We start from the raw sequence: 13,814 nt of genomic DNA on the forward strand, positions 1-13,814 counted from the left end.
CAGTTACTTACCACTTCTTCAGCATTCAGATGTTAGGCTCTCCCAGCGAAACATTTCCAGATGTTGTGTTTTTTAGTTCTGGAATTTCCACTTAGGTATTACAGTTTCCATTTCTTTGTTGAAATTCCCCACCTGTACACTAATTTTTCCACTAAAAATGCTTTCTTGTATTTATGACAGCTGTTTTAAGTTTTAAATTTATTGTCTTCTAATTTTCAAACTTTGTGTCATATCTGCGTCTGTTAACTGTTTCTATCCTATTGACTGTATTTTCTCCCGGTATGGGAGAACACTTTCTTGTTTTTCCATACATCTGGTAGTTTTTTTATTTTCTGCTGGACACTGCAAGGGCTGTATTGTTGAGTGCGGATGCTGCTGCCTTCCTTTAATGGGATGTTGGGGTTCATTCTGACGGGCAGTTAATTTACTGGTGCCTCAGTTTATCCTATGAAGATTTGAATGAGGCTTTTGTAGGGTAAGTCTAGAGTGGCCCTTACAGCCCTATTCCTAAGGTATACGGTCTTTTTGAACGCCTGGCAAGTTGACTCTGGTTGGCCAATTCAAACACCTCAACACGGATGGCTTCCAGCATCTCTCTGCAGCTTAGAAATCACACCTCAGTGCCTGGGAACATACGTGCTCTGTCCAGTAATCTCTTTTCTCACATCATATCTGACAAATGCGGCTGTCTCAGTAGCCCCAGGCACGGGTCCTTGTTTCGTCCCAGTATGTCTTCTGTCCGGGCTGTGCTTCCCAATGCTGACGTTTGAACACCCCTCCAACCCCACCCCACAGAAAGCAAGGGCGAACGTGCAGCCACGTTTGATGTTCCCTTTTACGGAAATCTCTTCTTTGGATCATCTTTTGTCCAATGCTTGGCAATGATTGGTTCATGTATTTTGCCAAGCTTTACCGTTTTTTCTCACAGCACAAGAGTATAGTAACTGTTACTGTGTAATGGCCAGAAATGGTAGGAAAAGGGACTTTTACATATAAATAAACATGTTCTATAAATGACTTATTTTATTATATAGTATATACTTATTTTATTTTATAGATAAATATAATATAATATGCAATAAATATAATATTAAATAGCTTACATATTTATATGTAAGATATAAATATTATATACACATATATAAATTATTAATAAATTACATAAATATATTGTATATATTATATAAATTTCTATAAAGACCCAACATTGATGGTTATGTTAAATGAAAATGCTGAACAAAGTAGAGATGTCCCAAATAATCTTAGACTATCTGGAATTAGACGAATCTATTTTGTGTCTGTTTTAAGGATCTGCATGAAATTTCTTATTAATGGACGTTCCTTTATGCTGATAGTGTGAATGTGAAAATTATTCTGGTAATTAAACACTCAGAGATGAAAATACTGATTAGAAACTGTACTATTTTTCAGCAAGAACTAAAAATTTACTATTACTGTGCATTGCTATTATAAAATTACTTTGTGACCAATTCCACACTAGAGTTTCTACCTATAAATTGCAAAGTGGAAAGATTAGCATAAACATTTGAAATACGTGTCATTTTCTTTAAACAGTGAATCATCTGCAGCGAGTGCCATGTGGCTGAATGTGACTGTGACCATGTATCCTGCCTGACCAGGCACAAGGTCCAACGTTCTGAGTGGCCAGCAAGGTCACTATCAAGTGGGCATCTCTTCCAGAACCAGGGGCCGTGTCTCTCCAGCTGCCAAGCACCCAGGAGCATGCCTGGACACAGCTAGCAAGCCAGGAGGCTGGATGAACGGTCAGAACCACAGTCAGACCGGGGTACGAGGGGCAATCCCGCTGAGTGCAGTGACTCCGGCTGCCGCTAGAGGGCAGTGATGCTATATAAATGAGCTTTCAAAAGTCGAGGCGGAAATTACATTTTTATGGTACCTCCACTTTCCCTATTACTATTTGCATAAATTTCTATTTTTATCTTCTTTTATTGTATTCGCCACCAGCAGTGAAGCACTTTTAACCCAACAACAGAACGACTATGCAGCAGCGTTCAGGTGCTGACTCTTTCTAGAAGAATGTCTTTGCAGTTTCTCTTTTCAAAATAACTTGTGAATTTTTATCAAAACGGTACCTGCACACGGGGAGGCATCGCTACTTCTACTCAGCTCACAGCGCTGTTCCCTGCAGGGAATGACTTCTAAACGCTTAGCCCTCTCCTCTAGTAGGCATATGCTTGCCTCTAAAACTGGGCATCTAACTTGACTTCCCAACGTTATCAGCTGCACACATCACCTGCGGAATTCTTACGACGATAGATGAAGTTTAAATTACTCAGACCTGGGGCTGCTGGGTGGCTCAGTCGGTTGAGCATCACTCCTGATTTCAGCTCAGGCTGTGATCTCGCGGTCGTGAGATGGAGCCCCTTGTCAGGTTCTGCCCTGACAGCACAGAGCCTGCTTGGGATTCTCTCTCTCCCTCTCTCTCTGCTGCTCGCGCTGTCTCTCTCTCTCTCTCTCTCAAAATAAATAAATAGATATTTTAAAACAAGATTTCAGATTCTCTCTCCCTCTGCCCCTCTCCCTCTTGTGCATGCTCTCTCTTTAAAATTAAAAATTTAAACTACTCAGACCCTCCTTTTGCCCTCTTCTCAACTTATTAATATAGATGATTACAGGATTAATTTAATCCCCCTATTTATTATCTTTATTCTTTAAAACATTATACCAGCTCAGATCTCGTGGACCCTCAGCAAGTGACACCTGACCGCTCACCTTCTCAGGCGAGGCTGCTGTCACAGCCATTCTCCTCTCTTCTGGACAAAAGCGTTTGGCTTTTGAATTGCCAAAACTGGTAACACTTTTGTGAAGTAGCCACAACTGTTAATCCCAAAACTAAAGTATCAGTGAACACCACGATAATGCAAATGTTTTGTGTCTCCTAGAGTTTCCCGCTGGCTTTTTCTCCACTGTACGATTTTCATTTAGCACCGTGCCTTTTCTACTCTTCCTAACCTAACCCCGGGTCCTCTGTCTTCCCTGCCCTCGCTCCAGAGCCCCCTCCGTCCTGCTCCAGTTCAGACAGGGAGCCCTCCCAGCAAGCAGCACAGTGTGACAACTTTTCTGGAACGTATTTATTATTCCAAGCATCCCACATCTCTCTCTCGTTTGGTTTATTCCTTTGTTTTTCTGGAGCATATCCTTCAAGTGACTTTCCCACAAACAGGCGTGTGGGAAACATATATTCCGGGTCCCTGTCTGCCTAAAAATGGCTTTCTTTCCCCACGTACTTGACTCAAAGTCTGAGTGGGTTAAAGTCTAGGCTGCGAATTATTTCCACCTAGAAAGCGCCATTTTTCTTCTGCCTCCCAGTGTCTGGAAAAGGCTGTTGTGTTGATGTTTCCTGTGACTCTGCAGATGGATTTCTTTCTTTTTTTTTAACTTTTAATTTTATTTCAATCCAAGTGGGTGAACATAGAGTGTAACAACGATTTCAGGAGTAGAATTTAGTGGTTCCTCACTTCCATACGCCACCCAGTGCTAGTCCCAACAAGTGTCCTCCTTGAGGCCCATCACCATGTAGCCCATCCCCCAACCACCTCCCCCCCAGGAACCCCAGTTTGTTCTCCATATTCCAGAGCCTCTTATGGTTTGCCTCCCTCTCTGGTTTTTATTTTATTTTTCCTTCCCTTCTCCTATGTTCATCTGCTGTGTTTCTCAAATTGCACATATGAGTGAAATCATGTGATATTTGTCTTTCTCTGATTGACTTATCCTGCTTAGCATAATACACTCTGGTTCCATCCACATTATTGCAAATGGCAAGATTTCATTCTTTTTGATCGCCAAGTAATTAACATTCCATAGTGTGTGTGTGTGTGTGTGTGTATATATATATATATATATATATATACCACATCTTCTTTATCCACTCATCAGTCGATGGACATTCGGGCTCTTCCATAATTTGACTGTTGTCGATGGCGCTGCTATAAACGTGTGCCCCTTTGAATCTGCATGTTTGCATCCTTTGGATAAATACCTAGTAGTGCAGTTGCTGGGTCGTAGGATAGTTCTGTTTTTAGTTTCTTGAGGAACCTCCACACTGTTCTCCAGAGCGGCCTCACCAGTTTGCATTCCCACCAGCAGTGCAAGAGGGCTCCCGTTTCTCCACATCCTCGCCAGCATCCGGAGTCTCCTGACTTGTTCATTTTAGCCATTCCGACAGGTATGAGGTGGTATCTCATTGTGGTTTTGACTTGCATTTCCCTGATGAGGAGTGATGTGGAGCGTGTTTTCATGTGTCGGTTGGCCATCAGGATGTCTTCTTTGGAGAAGTGTCTATTCATGTCTTTTGCCCATTTCTTCACCGGATTATTTGTTTTTTGGGTGTTGAGTTTGGTAAGTTTTTTATAGATTTTGGATACTAACCCTTTATCCGATATGTCGTTTGCACATATCTTCTCCCATTCCGTCGGTTGCCTTTTACTTTTGCTGCTTGTTTCCTTCGCTCTGCGGAAGCTTTTTATTTTGACGAGGTCCCAGTAGTTCGTTTTTCCTTTTGTTTCCCTCGCCTCTGGAGACGTGTCTCGTAAGAAGTTGCTGAGGTGCAGACGGATTTCTTTTAAAGGCGGTTCGGACACTCTCTTCGTCTGCGATGACCAGACGTGTCCCTGTGGTGCGTCTGCACGTGAGGGTGACTCCATTCCCCTGCTGCCCGCTGGTGAGAGCGTCCGTCAGGCGGCGGCGTTGTCTGCCCTGGAGCCTCTCCTGCATCACAATCCGCATTCAAACTTCTTTCTGAAGCACACTCTGTGTTCTTTCCGGGGTTCTGAAGGTTAGTCCTTGGACCTCCTGTGTGGCTCCGGTGTGGCTCCTGGCTTTTCCGTCACATTTTCTGTGTGTGTCCTTTTTCATCTACTTCCTGAGAGATTTCCTCACACTGATACCTTTTTTTTTTTAATGTTTTATTTTTGAGAGACAGAGAGAGACAGAGCACAAGAGGGGAGGCGCAAAGAGAGAGAGACACACACAGAATCTGAAGCAGGCTCCAGGCTCCGAGCTGTCAGCACAGAGCCCGACGCGGGGCTCGAACTTGTGAACTGTGAGATCGTTACCTGAGCTGAAGTCGGACGCTCAACCCACTGAGCCGCCCAGGAGCCCCTCCTCGCGCTGCAATCTTCACTCAATTTCTTTCCAAGGGATCTCCAGTCCTTGATTATTCCTTCTTCCACAACACTACACGCTTTTTAAATGCCGCAACTTCTCAAGTAAGTTTGAGGGGTTTTTCTTAACGTTCTCCTCTGGTTGTCGCATAATCTGCGTATCCCGAGGAATTCTCCCTCTTTGAGAGTGTGGCTGAGATGCTGGTGGGGAGCCAGTAGCAAGCAGGGGAGCCCTGGTGCCCTGCCCGGGGTCAGGCGTCCCGGCAGGCGGCCAGGTGGTCTGTGCACGGCGGCCACACGTCCCGCCTCAGTGCACCGGGCTCCTGCGTGGGTGGAGGCCAGCGGCGGGCGGGCGCCCGGTAGCCACCGAGCTGCATGACCAGGGACCACCCCTCGGTCTCCCCCAGCTGGGGTGGGAAGTCAGAAAGCGTGGGAGACTTCCCTTGTGGAAGCCAAGTACCTCTCAGGACAGACTGTTGAGAGAAAATAACCCGTAGCCTCTGAGAGAGGTCAGTCCACACTGTGCCGGAGGAAGGGCCCCTCGTGATGACCCTCAGTGCTGGCGGTGAGAACGGACAGGCTCCGTCACGGCTGTGCGCCAGCTACTCTGTTTTCAGACGGAGCCCTTCTGACGCCCCCACGGCTCCCGCCTCAGGTCGGTGGGCACGGGTACCTCGGGCAAGGCTGACGGACACCTGCCCCAAGCGTCCAGCGCCTCAGAGGGTTTAGTCGACTGCCCGTTCCTCGACTTGCCGGCGCCACGAGCTTCCGACGGCCCTCACCCTCCGCCGGCCGCCTCTCCTCCCCTCCTGTGGGGAAGCCTCGTCCCGCCCCACCTCATCCCAACAGACATCCACGGCTTCGGCGTTCTTCCGGAAATCTCTGCCTCTGCGTCTACGGACCCCTGGGCCTTGGAGGCGCTGCCCTGAGCTCCGGGGTCGCCCGAGGGCAGCCTTGTCTCGACGGGTCGTGTGGCCCACGGTCCTGGGAACCCACCCCAACCTTCCTCGCAGGGCCACCTTCTCACTGGCACCACCACCTGCTACTTCGGGCCGGTGACTGGAGTCCTCAGCCGGACTCTTCAGCCACGCGTCCATCCCCTCCCTGCCCTGCGGCCCTCGGAGGGAGCTTCCTGTGCCCCCGTGTGGTTGGAGCCCCCCGGCTGGCACGAGAGCCACTGGGTCTCCCCTCGACCCGCCGCTGCCCCACACCGGGCCTCTGTGCCTGAGCGTCCCGTCTGAGGAGGGCAGGTCCTGGCGGGCACGCACCACCCCACCCGGAGAGAAGGCGTGCGGTGGAAAGTCGGCTGCTGCGGCGTGTGACGCGGTCTTCTGTTCGTGGGGCAGCTGGGACCCACGCACGCCCTCAGACACAGGCTGCCACAACAGCGTCCGATTCTTGAGGAAGTTACGGCGACCAGCCAGAGACGAGGCTCCCCGTTACCTCTCAGCAATGGACCTTGTTACTTGGGCCCAAGCCCTCCCGTGGGAGGGGGCCTCTCCTGCTGCCCTGCGTCCTGGGGGCTCCCGTCGCCGGGTGCTGTGCCCATCTCAGGGACGTGAACCCACAGGGATCGCGGCTGACTCTTCCGGCAGTTTCTGGAGTGCTCCTGCCCACAGAATGGGCGCGTGGCCGCGTCCGAGAGGCTGCGTCCGGGGGTCTCTGGGAGCGTGGGCTTGTAGAACCGGACGCCTGGGCCCGGGCCCAGCTCTGCCGTCTGCCGGGGAGGTGGCCTCCGGCCACAGACGTAGCCTGCGCCTGCCTCAGTTTCCTCACCTGCAATACGGGGACGGTGGCACCCACCAGAGAGCTGGTTGAGGTGGTGCCGCAGGGTCCTCGGAGGGAGCCATCCTACACGCGCCGCCCCCATCATGACCCCACGCGCATCTGAGACCCTGGCCACTTGGAGGCCGGCGGTGTGAAGACATCTCAGGTGGCATTCATTTGTCGGCCCCCAAATACACGCTGCGTGTGTCCCACGCAGGCCCCGGAACTGCCGCTGAGATATGGCGGACGCATCCGTGTCCCTGGGGCTCTCAGCCGGGGACAGACCCACCCCCCCACCACGCTGCCAATCACGCTGCCACAGCGGGCAGCCCAAGACGCGGACGCGGCCCGAGGTTGGCCTCACGTGGCAATTCGGCACGCCTGGGTCTGGCCCGCCCACCCTGGCTGCTGAGTCACTACGAGCGTCTTCTTCATACCCTCGAGTCGGTGATTTCGTGGCTTCCAGGAAACAACCCACGAGACCCTCAAGGAAAACGGTCGTTACCACAGAAAAAACTCACAGTAGAAACAAATTAAAACAGCTGACACTCACAATGAGGGGAAAGACGCAGAAACACAATTCCCGATCGGAGGTCGGAACGCGAGAGCCGCCGGAAGCTGCGAGGGAAAGCGGGCGTCCAGCGCCGCACGGGGACGGGGTCCTGGAGCTCGTGCCGCGACATCCGGCAGCCACGGCCTCCGGAGAGCGAGCGGCCCGCAGTGGGCAGGGCGACAAGGGCCGGAGGGTTTTCTTGTCACTGGGACACCTCCTCGGTGACTTCTGAATTTATGTGGCACGTCTACGTTGCCCACTCAGAACTACGTTCATCAAAGCTCTGTCTGTCGGGGATGGCAGGTGGTTGACCCGGGAGCCCCTTTCTGCCTCTGTGCCCGTGACCGTCATGCTCACGGCCAGTGAGCCTCGTGTGGCCTCAGAACCCCTCTGAACCCGGCTCTCTGGAGCCATGGCTGACGGCCTCGTGCTGGCTGACGAGGAGCTGGCAGGCAGAGGCGCACGGACACACGGATAAGGCTGCCGGGACACGTGCTGGGATGACCCAGGGCTGGTGCTCAGGCCTCGGGGGGATCGGTCCACAGCTACTTACCGGCTAAACATCCTCAGGAGCCTAATGCCCATCTGGATGGCCTTCTGCGAGCAGGCCATGGCGACCTCGTGGTCGTGGGCCATGTGGGCAAAGTGGGTCAGTCGTGTCAGGGTCTGCAGCTCCACCAGGGGGTCCGACCAGTTGCACTCGGAAGCCATTTCCACCACCTTCCGGGCAGGGGAGAAGGGGCGTCTCTTAGCGCGGCTGACGTGCCACCCCCGGGGTCCCCACCCCGAGCCGACTTCAGAGGAAGAGCACGGGTGGCTCCCACGTGGAATGGCTCGGGCACCGTGCGAGGGGCAGGTGAGCGCCGTGGTGAGGACGGGGTCCCGCGACAGGGCACCCAGTCTGCCGCCTCAGGCAAGGCCCTCTGACCCCGGCTCTGAGTCTGAGCAGCTGACCCGAACGAGTGGCCTCAGGCTGGGGGCTCTGGGCACTCGTGGCGCCTACCTGGGCCAAGGGGGGCACGGAGAAGTCCATGAGGCCCAGCCCGTTGCAGGAGTACATCTCCAGAGCAACGAGAACTCTGGTCACCGAGTTGATGTCCTCGTTGGGACTCTGGGGGAAGGAAGCGTAAGCGCCCGTCAGCGCGGGGGTGCCGGGACGCTGGGGCCCGGAGCCCTGGGACACGCCGGCATCGCGGCGACAGCCAGAGCCATTGGTGTGTCGGTTTCTCTCCAAGGTCCCTTTCCAGGCAGTGACGAGGCAGCAGGTCTGGTGGCTGGGCTGGCTGGGGGGTGGGGCGGGGCCGCCCATGACCTCAGAGCCCACGTCTGTGGGAGCTCTCCCGTCTGGGTCCCTGCTTGTCCGCCTTCAGGCGGGAGACCAGGGAAGACCTCAGCAGGAGGCGTCCGCCCTGCAGGCCCCGGGGAACTCCCAGATGCCGCCCGCGCCCCAGGCCCCTGGCACCTGCTCGTCCGCGCCCAGCCGCGGCCCGATCTGCTGCTGTAGCAGCTGCCGGGCCTTCACCCAGGTGGCAAGGAGCTGCTGCTGGGTGCTCACGGGCACCACCTCCTCGGGCTCCGTCCCGGTGCTCAGGTTCAGGGCGAACTCGCAAACCTGACACAGATGGGGCCTTGTTCTAGAGCCTGAACTCTGAACAGGAGCCCGAGCCAAGACCCAAACTAGTAAAAGTAAGTGGACCTGGCTCGTGGTCAGACCGGCAGGGGTTTAAACAGGCACCAGGCCTGCAGCTGGCGGCCTGGCCCCCACGCGCCCCTGGGGGGCCCCCGGCTGGCCCTGCCACCTGCCCGGCTCTGCCGCCTCCCCTCCCTGACAACACCCGGCTCTCTGTCTTCCTCTTACAGAAATGCATGTTCTCTGCCCCTCCTTGCCCTGCACCCCATTTCCTGGCAGTAGAAAACCCTAGCCAGTTTCACCTCCTAATGGCCACCCGTCACCTGCGCTAGTGGACTGAGGGTCCCCCCCGGCCTCGCGCAGCGAGGGCTCTACCTCCACCGCGGTCCTGACTTCAGCGCTGGCTCCTGAGTCCAGTGGTGCGTGAAACAGGTTCGGGCGCATGGGCCTTCTAGATTTTTCCGGCACTTGGGTCGGAATCCAGTTGATAATCAAGCCTCGAGCCAAAGTGTTGCAGAGCATCCCCAGCAGAGTGCAGTCTCTGGAAAGAGCGTGCCGGCAGGTGAGAACACAGTCGCACGCACAGACTCAAGCAGACGAGTCCGTGACAAAGTGCGTTTGCCGGGCTCCCATCTTGCCGGGACCAACGACAGGCACCCGTGGTCCCGGCGCCAGTTTGCCGAGCTGCCAAGGCCTCCTAGGGGAAGCTGGCTGTGACGAGGGCCGCTCCGGTGACGCCTGGCTCCCCCGCCACAGGTGGCCTTCCTGGCGAGAGGGCGCCGCCGTGCCAGGCGGGCGGGCTCCTCGGGGCATCGTCGGGGCGGGACAGAGAGGCCCATCTGGCCTCCGTGCCCGCTCCCGGGGGTCCGTCAGGCCTCAGTCGCGGCCCGGGCACTTCTACCGGTTGGTTAACAGATCAAATGGGCCTCGGCCAGAACGCCCACGTTTCTCACTGGCAACGTTATGGCACCAAAACGTTGAAAACTGCTGCAAATGGTCTCCGCGCGTCCAGAACCGGGGACACAAAGTCTGAGCTCCATCTGCGATGGAAACTCACGGCAGTGCTGGGAGGGGAGAGGCTGGCGTCTGCGGAGCCCCGCTGGGGCGCTCGCATCAGAGGGGCATCCACAGGGCCTGCTCACTGCCCAGCGAGGGGCTCTCTAGCTCGGGCTCCGTGTTCGTTATTAATCGTCCCTGACGAAAACCGGCACGCGGCCTGCTGGTTCCCACCCCGCCTAGCACATCCACTTCGGTATCCGATGAGAAAACCTAAAGCTTATCGTTCAGACTAAAAACCAAACCAGCAAAAAACACACAAGGAGAGTCTTTAAATGTCATCCTTGTCGGGTGACACTGTGGTCTGTCTTGCTTTTAAATTTCCGATTTTAGCTCACGAAAACAGCAATCTCCCGGGCCCCCATCCGTCTACGTAAGAAAACACAGACGCACGTTTGCAACCTTCCACGAAACCAGATGAGATTCGTACAAAGAAGTCGCTCTTTGCTTCCATTTTTCCCAGCTGATCTGGGTCTCAGCAAACCTTCCTTAGAATCATTCGGTTTGGAACAGAGTGGGGCAGGCTGGCTCCGTGCTGAGACACAGTGAGGGTGGGGGGCTCCTTGCCGGGTGGGCCCGAGGCCTTCCTCCACCACTATAGGCCGCCCTGCGGCTCAGAGACGGTGAGCATCTGGCTTGGGGTGCACAGCTAGTGAACGGAGCCTGGGATGCTGGAGCAGCCCTCCCTGTGCTCCCACAGCCTTCCCCCTGTCCCCCTGTCCCCACGTCCCAATCACTGTCAGACACCAGCCAACGGCAGACCCGCCTTTCCTGGAAGGATAGCACTGACGACGGTGGGGAGGGTCCCGGGGCACCACCCCCACCAGCAGACCCGTGTGTGACCCCACGGTCCCCGGGCCTGAATCAAGGTCTCTCGGAGCGGCAGGACGGAGCCTTCCCCGGGGGTCAGGACCGCACGCGGGACCCGCCAGCCACACCTACCCGTTGTGGCCCGTGGCCTTGACGATGCTCAGGAGGTGGTCCAAGGCGTCCACGAGCTCCCTCTGCCTCCCGGCCACGATGAGGTGGCGGTTGTGGTTGAGGACGTAGACCACCGCGTTCTGCACGATCCAGCCTTCCTGTATCTCTTGCCCGATCTCTGCGGACCGCAGCCAGCTGTCCATGGCGCCCTGTGACAGACTCTCAATCCAGGCCCTGCAGAACGCACCCCGTCAAGCTCTTCCTTCGAAACAAGACCTTTCCCGAACGGGCATTAGGGACTCGAACACGCGGTCTGCCCGTGGCCCACTGGTCTGCGGAGCCCGCCCCCGGCCTGGACTGCCTGCCGCGACCCCCTGTGTCCCCTCGACCCGCCCGCAGGGGCCGGGCCGTGTCCCCGTGCTGCGCCTGCCCGCTGCCTCCACGGGAGCCTGTTCGCTAGTGACAGAGGCTCGCCCCTCCAGTTAGCGGGTGGGCAGTTAGACAGTGTGCGGCTCCTGCGACATGGGGCTGATATTCACGCATTACCACACTCTCTCTTAAAAATACTTAGTTTTAGATCAAAGGCAACTGAGACCCTGGTATCACTGTTAACAGAGCATCTCAAATTCACGAGCGTTTCAGTCGTGGCATTTCACGTGCTGTGTCTTCTGGGATGTTCTACGTGAAGCGCTCTGCTCACCCACACTCGTGACCGAGGCCCAGACCACAGCTCGTCCTCTGAGCGCACGGAAAGCCGCTCCCCTTCCACACCCCACTGCTTACACCAACCCATCGTATCCTCTTTTTACTAATAACAAAATACGCTAACTGGAAGGAGCCAAAGTGTGGATTCTACTAAAACACACTAGACAAACCATCCTGCCACGCCGGCCACGCATGACACCAGCCACGCCCCTGGTGTGGGCGCAGCCTCCCTGGGCCACCCGGCCCGCTCCGTGGCTGAGCCGTGCTGGCAGCTGCCGGGGACGCCGGGGCCCCTCCGGGCCACCTACCGGTACACGACCCACTGTGTGTTGTCCTCGGGGCCCTCGAGCGTGTAGCCGGCCGAGTGCTGGCTCGGGTCCTCCGGGGGGGTGGGGTGGTCATTGAGCTGGACGCCCTCTGAGCGCAGCAGGTGGACGGTGGCCTGCGAAGGAAGCGAGGGGCGGCAGAGTCACAGGGCACAGACGCAGCGCCAGGCGGGAACACGCGGCCAGGCACAGGGTGGGCAGACCCCGCGATGCCCCGTGGTCCTCTCGGCCTCAAGGGTCCTCCCTCCACCTCACCCACAAATACCGTGTCCCGGGAAGAGACGGCTCCTTCTACGAGCCCCACACAAGTCACGCCATTCCTCGGACACAGTCACTTCTCAACGTTAGCCAGCGCCCGGCCGCGTCTGCCCCCAGTCACCTCACGAGTGCGCAGAGGCACTGAAGGCTGCCGAGAGCACTGGCACGGCCGGGCAGGTGGCCCTGCCACCACTGGCTGTGCCCCAGTCGTCACTGCGTCCCCAGCTCATGGCATCGGCCCGGCATTTGGGAGGCACTTAGCAGACGGTCCCCGAGTAATTCAGAGAGCGCTCTAGCCCGGCTCCCCAGACCCCAGGAGAAACGACCTAACGTGGCTCCAAGGATTTTGGTTACGCAGCGCCGTGGAGCGTGGCCCCCGCGGGCGGAGGTGCAGGTGCTGTGGCCCAGTGCTGACCCCTGATGGCACACCTCTCCCCACGACAACTTGCTCAAAGTGCTTCTGACGTCCACTCCGATGCAACCCCCCAAAACAGCAGGTCGCTGCGTAGTCCCCACGTGACTGTGGGCTCCCGATGCAGAAACTATCTCTAAGGAGAGGGGACACGTGATCACGGGGCCCTCGCGCACCAGGAAGGCGCCCCTACTCGGCACCTGTCCCTTCAGGAGGCAGGTCTTCCGGGGCGGTGCTCCACAAGAGCACAGGCGCCCACGCCCGCCCACCAGCGACGCACCTCTGCGCTGATGAACCCCACTTCGGCGAACTTGCGCAGCAGGCTCGGGGACGCCTGCCGCTGCGACGTCACTTCTGAGGGGCCCCAGCCGTCCTGGGCCGCGCTGCCTCCGCCCCTCTTCTTCTTTCCTGGGGGAAAGAGCGGAGCCTCAGCCTTGGTCAGACGCGGTGCTTCTTTTGCAGCAAAGGAACAAGAACAACTCAAGGATTCCTGGCTCACCCCCAGCTCCGGGGGCAGACAGGGGTCTCTGGGAGGTGCGTCTTTGCTAGAAGGGGCCGGAGGAAAGGCCCCCCCACCCCCGGGGTGCAGGGCTCCCTGGGCGGGTGGCTAACGTGTCCCCAAAACCGGCTCAGCCGCAGCTCACGTGTCACTGACGTCCCCGACAACACAGTCTTGGTTTTGCTTGTGCCCCTTGAGAAGCACCCGGCCCCACCAAGCCTGCAGCAACCCTGCCCTGGGTCTCCTCAGACCCCTGGTACATGCCTCTGCCCTGACCGTCCACCGGACCTGCCCGCTGACCCATCAGCCCCAGAATCTGTGCTGATGTGGGGAGCCGTCCTCCACCCACACTCCCGAGAAAACCCCACCCACCTCAGCCCCCCCCCCCCCGTTCACTGTCACCTCTGCCCTCTGCCCTCTGCCCTCTGCCCCCAGGCGCCCGACACGGCGGCCTCTGTTCTCTTGCTCACAGCAGGTGCCTTCCCTTTTAGAGCCCCGATGACCCTGAGGGACCAAAGAGCAAAGGGACAATGGCCCGGCTGC

The 13,814-nt window shown here is 56.6% G+C and overlaps 1 protein-coding gene across 1 annotated transcript in view; it reads right to left on the bottom strand.

Moving 5' to 3' along the window:
- Positions 1-13,814, bottom strand: part of CFAP46 (cilia and flagella associated protein 46) — a 93,844-nt gene that overhangs the window by 56,529 nt on the left and 23,501 nt on the right. Inside the window, 7 exon segments of the mRNA XM_053910095.1 lie at positions 8,018-8,184; positions 8,468-8,575; positions 8,927-9,076; positions 9,470-9,635; positions 11,093-11,305; positions 12,085-12,218; positions 13,053-13,180. Of these exon segments, the coding sequence (XP_053766070.1) occupies positions 8,018-8,184; positions 8,468-8,575; positions 8,927-9,076; positions 9,470-9,635; positions 11,093-11,305; positions 12,085-12,218; positions 13,053-13,180 (1,066 nt within the window).

The sequence above is a fragment of the Panthera pardus genome, unplaced genomic scaffold, assembly GCF_024362965.1.
Source record: "Panthera pardus isolate Hobbes unplaced genomic scaffold, ASM2436296v1 HiC_scaffold_22, whole genome shotgun sequence".
NCBI classification, from domain to species: Eukaryota; Metazoa; Chordata; class Mammalia; order Carnivora; family Felidae; genus Panthera; species Panthera pardus.